The following is an 11034-nucleotide window of genomic DNA, read 5'->3' on the forward strand; positions in this document are numbered from 1 at the left end:
AGATCACATTTTTTTTTCCCGAACAACTTTTCCATGTGGCGGCTTCAGGACACTTGGGTCAGTACAGACGAGCAGTATGGAGGTATCTGGATGTTTCATAGTGTGTGTTTTGGACCATTCAAAAGTGAACTCTATCCACCGCCATTATATGAAAACCCGTTGCCAGTCGGACCCCCCCTGGAACTCCTAAAGCGTTTTGATTGATGACTCTGAAAGTTCTCCAAACCCTTCCTTGGCATGATGGTGAGTAGATGATGATTGGTGAATTATAGATTTTGGGTGAAGTATCTCTTTAATAAGAAGAAGAAGCCAGGGAATAACATTAGTGTTGTTAACATGAACTCGCCCTTTTATCCTCAACCCCTTCTCCAGCCTTGACCTCCACTGTGTCCCCCCTCCTTCTCCTCCCCCCTCCTCACCTCTTCCTATGAGCTGCTGGAATGACGATGCGTTCAAGGAGCCAGCGCCTCCTCTTCCTCCTCCTCCTCTTCCTCCTCTTCCTCCTCCCTCAAACACTAAATACCTCTGTTGTAAAAACACAAAACAAAACAAAAAAATACGTATTTGTGTGTGTGTTTACTGTCACGCACCGTGCTTGGAGCTGTTACCTCCCCCCCCCCCCCCCCAGTGTTTGCACCTGCATCCGACTAACTGCCCCTGCTGCTGCTGCTGCTAATGCTGCTGCTGCTGCTGTGGCCGGTGCACTGCTGCTTCCTCCTCCTCCTCCTCCTCCCCCCATCCCTCCCCCCTCCCCTCACGAGAGCCCTGCCCCCCCCCACCCTCCCCTCCCCTGCTGCGTTGTTGGACGCATTGCACACTCGACCATGCAGGCACGTTTTGCTGCTGCTCGTTCACCCTGTGATGGAGGTGTGAGGGGCTGTGATGGTGGTGGTGGTGGGGGGGGGTGGGGAGGGGTGGGGGGTGTGTGTGATGCTCTAACGCCAGTTATAGTCTCTCCTAAGTGTAAAGCAGTGGCGCCCTCCTGTGGCCAGGTGTTTTCCTGGGAATTTTACTCAGGTACTGTGCCCCCAGCTCATTCCCACAGGTAGAACACACCACTGACAGTGACAGTAGCCATGTTTCCATCAGCGTGTTGAGATGCATCTAGATGTATCGCATATGAAAATTATGATGGAAATGCCGTAATTCGAACTTAAACAGACAATGTGTAACATCTCTTGTTATCTATTCAGGAAAATCGATTATTTGGTTCAAAAGTCTGTTTTTCATTAATCAGTAATCCCCCCCATCAACAAACTGAAGTGTTCTGGTCAGCTCTGATGCTGCGTTCAAGACAACTCGGAAGTCGGAAAAAAACTAGCTCAGAGTTGTAAAAAATGAATTGAACGGCGTCGAACTCGGAAATTACAAGTCGGAAACTCGGGTATCATTTCAGAGCTCCGACTTGACATCACGACAACATCAATTCAAAACATGGCGGCCCTCGTCTTAAACAGTTAGAATTTAGAAATTTTAAGTTATTTGTTGAGGTTTTGCATATTTTTTGTGTAATATTGCAGTAGCCTATATGAAATGCGTTTATATTAAGCTGTGATTGTTGTATTGTGTGAAATTGTGCTTCCTCGTATGTGACGGAAATAACGTTTAACTGTTATCAAGGCCGTAACGTTATGTGCACTGCGTCTCCTCTCCTCTTCATTTGCTGCTGCATATATTTTTCGTATTAGGCGATGAGCCACAACATGCCAAACTTCCTTCGGGTATCCATGTTTTTTCTCTTCCGAGTTCCTGCAGCGTGAACGCAATGATGTCGGAAGTCAGAAATTTCCGAGTTGGGAATCCCGACCTCCGAGTTGTAATGAATGCACCATGAATGAGCCGTTCATATCATTCATATCTCCATGGAGCGGGTAAGCTCGGTGCTGCTGCCATGTTGTGTCTCCATGTTTTTAGGAGGAATGGAGCGATACACTGATGCTGCATTCACCTGCAGTCGGCCGTCGCTAACAAACCAGATGTCATTTTAGTCACAGAAGTCCAGAGAAAGACGGTAAAACAATACCACATCGCCATGACAACATATTGTCACGTGTATTGTTTTGCCTCGTGCTGACGGACCACTTGTTTACATAGAGACTTGTTTATGCCGTTACGTGCAGTGGCTGTCGTCCGTCTGCCGTCTGCCCAATTTCACGTGAATGCAGCATGAAAAATACGATTGAGTTGCTTGCGATATACAACCGCACCGCTAGATGGGAGGAATTCCTGCACAATGTACCTTTAAATCCCCTGATTCGCACAAACTAAAATGCGCTCGCTATAAAGCCGGGTTTTGGTTGATTTGAAAGAGATGGAAACAGTTCTGTTGGAGTTAAGTGTGACGTAGCGCACTTTCACCCCAAATGCTTCCCGTGTTTGCAGTTCACTCACAAGACAACAACAGGGTTTCCGCGCCGCCACGGCAAAATAAAAGCCCCCACTCCTTCATAATGATGTTTTTTTTTTTCCTTTTATATGTTAAAGGGACAACGAGGAGTTCCTATTTGGTTATTTAAAAGTCTCACGTTAATGTGGATGAATCTACGCTACCCACACTTGTTAATGGGCCCATTTTCGATAAATATATCGCTCTGTCTCTATCGTTATTTTCTTATTATTAGTGGTGGCGGAAATGCTGGGCGAGCCGACCAGCGTTTCTTTACTTTAGGTTTCATGGCGAACCTCTGACTTTAATTCTTGATGAATGAAAACATGAGTCTGTCTTGCGCCGGTCAAATAATTTCACGGTGCACGCGGAGGCTCATAAATGTAGTGTGAAAACACCTTGCTTTTCCAAAACTCCTCGTTGTCCCTTTAAAACAATGTAAAGCAGGGTTTCCACTACCAGTTACCATTACTTTGCACCACTTTCCACTGCACAGTTCTTCATAGTTCCTCCTCAGTAAAAAGGAAACTTATCAACCAGCGTTTGTGACGGACGTACTGTTAATGGAAACACACAGGACTCGAATTTCTTTTAATGCGCATTTCCCAGTAATTCGAATCAGTTTGGATGGAAACATGGCTACTGTGAGTGGGTGGGTGGGTGTGGGTGTGGGTGTGGTGTGGTGGGGGTGGGGTTACAGACAGACCTGGTCCTGGGATGAGGAGGAGGATGTTGTTGTTGTTTCTCTCCCAGGGCCGGGATCAGCTGTCCGTCCCGCCTCAGCACCGTATCCTCGCTCACCGCAGCATGCCGACTAGAGAGGAACATGATGTCTGCACCGTATCTGTCTATCTTGGGTCACTGCTGCTGTTGTTAAAGGGATAGTTCAACATTTATTCAGATCCTCCTCCTCTCACCATAACATAGCAGTAGGTTCATCATCACCTTTAATTATCGGTGCATGTTGTTTTGAGATCAGCGGGGCAGAGACGTGAGCTGCTCAGTGAACACAATGGAGGTGAACGGTACAAATACACAATCCAACAACTCCACAACGCTCTGGTGGACAAGTTGTGACCTGCACATTCACCACGCTATGAGATAATCATCTAACATTAGAGACAAGAGTTGTTTTAGAGGTAAATGTGTAGCCGGAACTACTTTCCAGACACAAAACAATATAATACCTTTGTTGAGGAGAAGCCGACGTCAATGTTCGTCATTGTTTTTACTGCTCTTGTTTTGTCCAGCAGCATAGACGCTTTCTAATAAAGCTGGGTTTTGAATTGCTGGTTAGATCGTCACATAATCACGCGATCACGTATTTTTCAAACTTTTTTTTACTACTGCTGCTACTCTCATACGTCTTTTACTGACTAATTCTCTGATATATCGGCCGTGAAGACGCTTTTTAAAAAAAAATAAGGCTGGGTTTTAAAAATGCTGCTTATTTTGGGGCTTTCTCTTGGCGTCACGTCCCACTCTGAGTCTGACCAATCAGAACAGAGAAAATCTCAAACCTCACCCGGGAGTTCAGGGACTCCTTTCGGCCCCGTAAAAGTTCCTGTAAATGGTCCTTCGGGGGCGGTTCCTGCAGTGGAAATGCGCCTTTTGTGTATTTGATGAGTTTAATGAGGGAAAACCGAAAGTACCGTGGCCTCTGTTGTGTTAGCTGAGCAGCTCACGTCTCTGCCCCGCCGATCTCAAAACAACATGCACCGATAATTAAAGGTGATGAACCTACTGCTATGACTATAGGGATTATGGTGAGAGGAGGATCTGACTAAATGTTGAACTATCCCTTTAAAGTAATGATATGATGAAGTTGCTTTAAAGGCTTTTTAACATGTTCACAATCAGCTGCATGTGATCCACTGGTTAGTTTTTAAAGCATGTCGTGTCTTCACTGGCTCCGACCTCGGTTCAACTACTTTCCTCACCTATCCAGTATTTACTGAGCTATTCTCATCCATGTGCTGTTGACAGAGGGTTTTACTGTAATGCATGGGTTGTTCTTGACTTTATTTAACCTGTGTTTGCTCACTGCACTTATCTAATAGGATTTTTTTTTCTAAAGTCTCATATCTGCATCCGGGCGGCGAGTTGTTGCACCTCTTGTCTTCTTATGTAACGATGTGTGATGGTGATGTAATGGTTCTGACCCGGGAACCTTTGTCTCTCCCTCTCTTGCTCCTTCTTTCCCTCCTCTCTCTCTGTCTTTCTCTCTCTCTGTCTCTCTCTATCCGCTCGCCGCTGCAGCTGGTTTACGGAGGAGTTTCCGGCTCAGTCGTAAGGACCGTCAGGGATCGTCGGGAGAGGGCTCGGACCCCGGAGACCCCGACTACCTGACCTACGAGGAGGTGACGCGCTACCAGCAGAGGCCCAACGAGAGGCCTCGCCTGGTGGTGCTGATCGGTGAGACTGGAATTTGATTTTATACATTTCCAGGTCTGGAAACGTATGGGGAAAAAAAGGAAACTATTGTATGGAAATATATTTGTCTTAATTCTTCTGGGTTTGGTCTTATCTGAAGTTATTTGGGTTTATTTTCTATGCCCTATTGTACCTATAGCTACAATCTCCTGGAAATTATTTGGTGACATAATGGCATACACATTCAGAATAATGAAAATCAATGAATAAAATAAAAATAAATTCCATAATGTATTTACACATCTAATTACTCAAATGTCACAAATTATTTGATTTTTTTTTATCGTCAAGTCTGGAAATTAAGGTCTGGAAAAAGTATAACATTTTGAAATTTCAAATGTGTAGGAACCCTGTATTTAGTATAAATCCCACAATGCACCAGCTGGTGAAGTGAAGTCTGCCGGCACCGGGAGCCACAAGCCACATTTTGGGAAATGCCACTGACTTTCTATCTCATAATATCATAATTATGACTTTTTAATCTCATATTTTATATTATTTTATCTAATTTCCTTCAATTTCAGCTATATTTTGGCTACGTTTACTTTTACATCACATAATTATGGCCTTTTCTCTGTTGATTATGACTTGTTCAGTGAATATTTTTCATCACCCTCTGTTTAATCCTGTGTTTGTTTGTTAGTTTTTTACTTATGGAGTTGGACTTTCACATTTATAATTTGAATCTTGCGCATAGAGACACTTTTGGAGTAGATGAGACGGTGATGCAGCAGCAGACTGTTTCTTTTGTCATGATGGAGTTCTTTACGAGAACAGATGGAAATATGAGTCCAAACCAATGCGAGACCATTTTCAAGACCATTACTGTATCCAGTCCCAGTCCTCATAATAATCATGTGTCTTGATATTTACATTATTCCTCCTAAGCTAAAAAGAAAAGATGATTTTATATCAAATCTAAACCGTATTTAATGTAAACAAAGTTTGGATTGAACAGAAGAACACAGCACAGAACCTGCTGAAGTCTCCTCTCACTGTTCACACTCGGTTACACAAGCAGATACTTCAGTACAACTATTTGAATTATCTTAAAGTTACTGAATTACATCGCATGAACCAAAGTGAGACAGAGACACAGACATTTGCAGTTTTAAAAGAAAAAAGATGTCACTGCAGCTGTGGTCTTGACCGGTCTGGAGAAAAAACAAGACATTTTCAAGGTCAAGACCTTGAAAATGTGGTTTTTCAATGTGGTCAATAGATTTTGCAAACTATGCAGATTATATTTACTCGTTTGGAGAAGATGTGTGGGCGTTGTGCTCCAGTGTGCACGATGGCACTCAGATTAAAGGCTGCATAATATGCAAAATATCGTAAACATTAGCTTGCACACTGTAAGCAAATGTACAAGCGCACTCAGCCTCTCCAGTGTGGAGAAATGGGACAGCCACCCGAGACTGACTTTTCTCCCAGGATCATGGCGCCATCTGGTGGATTGAGGCACGAGTTGCAGCCAGGATGTGAATTAAATTACCTTTCTCTCCATCTCTCTCTTTCCGTAGGTTCCCTGGGAGCTCGGATCAATGAGCTCAAACAGCGTGTGATCGCTGAAAACCCACATCGTTACGCCGTAGCTGTACCACGTGAGTCTCTCCCAGCATCCACACATCACATCATGACTGTCAATCAAACCAAACACTTTAACTGAGACAGGATTATAATTAATTAACTACACACACCTTCTTTATTCCCTCAGACACCACCAGGCCCAAGAAACCTCACGAGAAGGAGGGGGTGGAGTACCACTTTGTCACCAAGCAGCAATTTGACGCAGACGCTTTGAACAACAAGTACGTCGCCGGCGCCTGGTTCACGTAGCTCTGGTCTCAGTGTTTTATTTTGTTTTTTTGTTATTTAACTGCAGAGGTTGACAGGTTTTTTTTTACTTTGCTGTTTCTCCTCAGGTTCATCGAGCACGGAGAATACAAGGAGAACCAGTACGGCACCAGTATAGAGGCCATCCGCTCCGTACAGGCCAAGAACAAGATGTGTATCGTGGACGTGCAGCCTGAGGTAGGAGACACATGAACTGGAGTTGTATTTGAGTTTTTATGTCTGCTCATTTTTAGCAAGTTTGGTTTAAATGAATCTTTATTTCTAAGGCCAAGTTTTCATTTTAAAACACTCATTTCTTTTGCTTCATGTCGATCTGGCCTCGTTCACACACCAGAGTGTTTCAGCCTCAACAATGAATCATTTAGGTGAAAAATTGAGTTTAAAACCTGGTGGTGTGTTACAGGTAGGGTCTCTGTGGGATCTGTGGGAATCGCTCCCCATCAGCTTCAACCCACAGTGGTGAAAACTATACAGATAATCAAATAAAAGTCTGTATTTTAACGTTGCAGCTCTTTGCTGTTCCACATACAGAGGATTTTTATGCAGCTCGCACATGCTCAGTCTAGTGGAGCATTTTTTTGTTTTGTTTTAAAATGCTGCTTTAATTTTGATGCAGTAGTTTAAATGGAGCCTGAAACTCAGCTTCAAACTTCCTCTATGAACCAATGAAGCATCTTTAGAGGCCAAACATCCTGGAAATGGGTTTGTTCCTGTGTCCTGTTAATTCTTTGCCATTATGGGGTGAACAGTGTGTGAGACACAAAAAAAGGTCCAATGACTTTGGTGAGGACTATTCTTCCTGGGGTCCATTTAAAAACAGACAACTTTAAATCACAAGACGAAAAAAAAGTCGAACCATTAGGTCAAACTACAAAAATATAAACTAACAACAATCCCTTCTACCAGTGTTTCTCAAACTTTTTCACATCAAGGACCCCTAAAATAACACAAATTAGACCACGGACCCCCATTGGACAAAATTTTGAAGCAAACCAGAAATACACAAATATTTGTTCTGAGACTTACAGTTTTTTTCGATTGCTAACAAGCAGTGGTCGAAACTGAAGTCACATGTTCAAAACTCTTAACACAGCCAGCGTTTCCATCAGGCATCTCAGCTAAACAGTTCATCTCTTCCCCAAAACGGTGCCTCACCAACAAAACACTTCATACATGTCTCAAAATAAGCTCATTCAACCACAACACTAGCACATAGTATCACTGTGGAAACAAACACTGTCACTCATAGCACACTGAACTACAAAACACTAACAACAAAGAACATTACTTCAAATTAATTTGATCTTTGAAGTTTGAATGATTTTTTTTCAAAATCAGTAAATCAGTTTTATTATAAAAATAAATACTGCAATATCTTTGCACTTTGAGTGTTCTAGATAATATATTGCAACAAGAATGAATCAGGAATGCAGCAATTTACGTCAAGAAAATGTATTTTCTCTGTGCCCTTGCATAGGTACTAAGGGACCTTACAAAAAATAAAAAGTTTACTGTAAACCATGTGATCCATATTTCCAAAGAAAAAACAACCAGAAGCCCCCCCCCCCCCTCACACACACTTGTTATATGGTTTCTAATGAGGCCAAACACAGATCACCTGGATCAGTTTTGAGCTGGAAACTAACCTCACCTGTGTTTGGAGTTGCAGTAATATTTTTATTTATGTTATTCAATAAAATATTTTTGATTTGACATTTTATATATTTCAATGTTCCTGCAACAGGATTCCCCACGCCCCCCCATCCCCTCCCTCCCTCCCTCCCTCCCATCATTCTGTTTTGATTGTGTTTTTAACTGTTTTGAACAAAGTGTGTTAGCATTTGAAACATGTGCTGTAAAAGTCTAGTGTTTTGCAGGTGGTGAACTAGTAACTGAGAAAAGAGTCCATGAATTTTGGTGACAGTGGTCACTGAATGCATTTAGTGTGAAAGCAATGAAAGTGCTTCACAGTTTGGTCCACATGGACTTGTGTTTTGCAAACTGTGTTAAGAGTTTTGAAAATGTGACTTCAGTTTCGACCACTGCTTGTTAGCAATTGAAAAAAACTGTAAGAACGTTACTTTGTTAGTCAACATACGTTCAAATTAGGGCCAATGGTGTGAATTTTGGGAAATATTGTAAGGTTTAAACATTTCCAGAAAAAAAGTGGTAAAAATTGTCCCAAAAAAAAAAAAGTTTTAAAAAAAATTCTAGAAAAAAGTGATAAGATTTCAAAAAAGAAAAAAAAAACTGTTGAAAATCTTTCCTCAAAAACAATTCTAGTAAAAAGTGGTAAATTTCTCAAAAAAAAGTTTTAAAATAATTCAAGAAAATGTGTCTTTAAAGTGAAACATAAACCTTGCTGTGTGTCTGATGTCTGGTTGTTGACTTTTTTTCTCTCCTCCATGTGAACGTGTCATCGTTGTCGTGGCGACAGGCCCTGAGGAGGCTGCGGACGGCCGAGTTCAAACCCTACGTCATATTCGTGAAGCCTCGAGTTCCTGAGAGCCGACGCCGCCGCAGCGCCGCCACTTCGCCAGGAGGGGGCGACCACGGCCGCGTCTCAGTGAGTTCAGTAATAAACCATGTCCCAGTGTGAGGCTTAGACACACACACACATGTCGTTAGCAGCTGTTAGAGCTGTCTAATCCATTGTGCGCCAGTGAATGTTGTTCGTTGTTTATTAATGGAGCAGCCGACTGGTTGAGTTTGGAAACATGCAGCTGCTACGTAATGATGAGGAATTAGTGTTGGAGTGGTCGCTGGTTTATTGGCTGCACCAGCTACAGCAGCTTAATGCAACAGTCCTGTGATGAATCCTCCTCCACTGAGACTCTGAATCACACAATAAGGTTTTAAATAAGTGACAACTGAATTGAAGAGAGGTGAAAGTGTAAATATCTGATAATCAGGTTAGGACATGTTCCACCAGCAGCTTGAGATCAATTCTCCACATTTATTAAACCAAGGCAAACAGGATTTTATGCAACACATGAACATGAGACGCTGACATTTATCTGTAGTGGTGATTATCTGTGAAAGCAGCTGGTTGTTGAGTTCAAGTCTCATCTGTGAAGCAGCTTCAGTATTACAGCCTCACAGACCATATTTTTTAAATAATAATAATAATAATGATTAATAATCCCTATAGTCATAGCAGTAGGTTCGTTACCTTTAATTGTCAGTGCAAGCTATTTTTAGAACGGCGGAGCAGAGCCGCGAGCTGCTCAGAGCTACGCTACGGAGGCTCATTATGGGATTTCTTGGTTTCCCTCATCAAACTCATCAAATACACAATCCAACAACTCCACAACGCTCTGGTGGACAAGTTGTGACCTGCACATTCACCACGCTATGAGTTAATAACACAACGTTACCAGACAGAGTTGTTTTAGAGGGAAATGCAGAGACTGTTGATGAAAAACTGCCCCTGAAGGGAACACGCATCAGCGGTTTTGCACGAATTAACCTCTAAAACAACTGAGCAGCTCGCGGTTCTGCTCCGCCGTTCTAAAAATATTTTGCACCGACAATTAAAGGTAACGAACCTACTGCTATGACTATAGGGATTATGGCAATGGGCCAATTTGCCAAAATGTCAAACTATCCCTTTAATAAAATACCGGTAGGTTAAAGTGAAAAAGTAATTATCACATCATATACCGGTAGATGAAGTTGTGCTGAAAAAAAAAGATACCAAGCATCATTGGCATGTTAAACATTTTTTTTGTGATATAAAAAGGCAAAATCAAAAGTATTCAAAAACAAAATAGGCGGCTCAGACCCCCCCCTCCTCTTGTCTTTGTTGCAGGACGAGGAGCTCCAGGAGATGCGTCAGTCCGCGGTCCAGATCGACCAGCAGTACGGACACCTGGTGGACCGGGTCCTGATCAAGGAGGACTCGGCCTCCGCCTGCTCGGAGCTGAGAGGAATCCTGGAGCGTCTGGAGCGCGAGTCCTTTTGGGTGCCTCTCTGCTGGGTGCGGACCTGAACCTGAACCTCCTCCCCCCTCCCAACTCCCCCTTGACTCCTCCCCCTCCCCCTCCCACATGCAGCCTAGAGCACTGGAATAAGAGAGTAACGACACACATTGGTCCAATGGAAGCGCCTCCTGATGGAGGAATATGGGTTTTGCAAAAGCGCCCAAGAACTGACATCTCTGCATTGTTGGTGAATGAGCAAGTGTGGTATTTTCAATAATTTAAGGACATTTATAGATCACCCACGTTAATAGCATCATTGAGGACCCTTTACAGATAAACATTAAAGGGACAACGAGGAGTTTCTATTTGGTTATTTAAAAGTCTCACGTTAATATGGATGAATCTTTGTTACCACTTGTTAATGGGCCCATTTTA

The 11034-nt window shown here is 42.8% G+C and overlaps 1 protein-coding gene across 1 annotated transcript in view; it reads left to right on the forward strand.

Annotated features, from left to right (window-relative positions):
- Positions 1 to 10667, forward strand: part of mpp3a (MAGUK p55 scaffold protein 3a) — a gene marked incomplete at both ends in the record, with an annotated part of 28127 nt that extends 17460 nt beyond the window's left edge. Inside the window, 7 exons of the mRNA XM_083977360.1 lie at positions 952 to 1017; positions 4646 to 4801; positions 6343 to 6423; positions 6537 to 6630; positions 6745 to 6853; positions 9114 to 9242; positions 10488 to 10667. Coding sequence (XP_083833486.1) covers positions 952 to 1017; positions 4646 to 4801; positions 6343 to 6423; positions 6537 to 6630; positions 6745 to 6853; positions 9114 to 9242; positions 10488 to 10667 — 815 coding nt within the window. The remainder of the gene's footprint in view (positions 1 to 951; positions 1018 to 4645; positions 4802 to 6342; positions 6424 to 6536; positions 6631 to 6744; positions 6854 to 9113; positions 9243 to 10487) is intronic.
- Between the last annotated feature and the right edge of the window lie 367 nt (positions 10668 to 11034).

The sequence above is a fragment of the Trachurus trachurus genome (assembly GCF_905171665.1).
Source record: "Trachurus trachurus genome assembly, chromosome: 8".
NCBI lineage: Eukaryota > Metazoa > Chordata > Actinopteri > Carangiformes > Carangidae > Trachurus > Trachurus trachurus.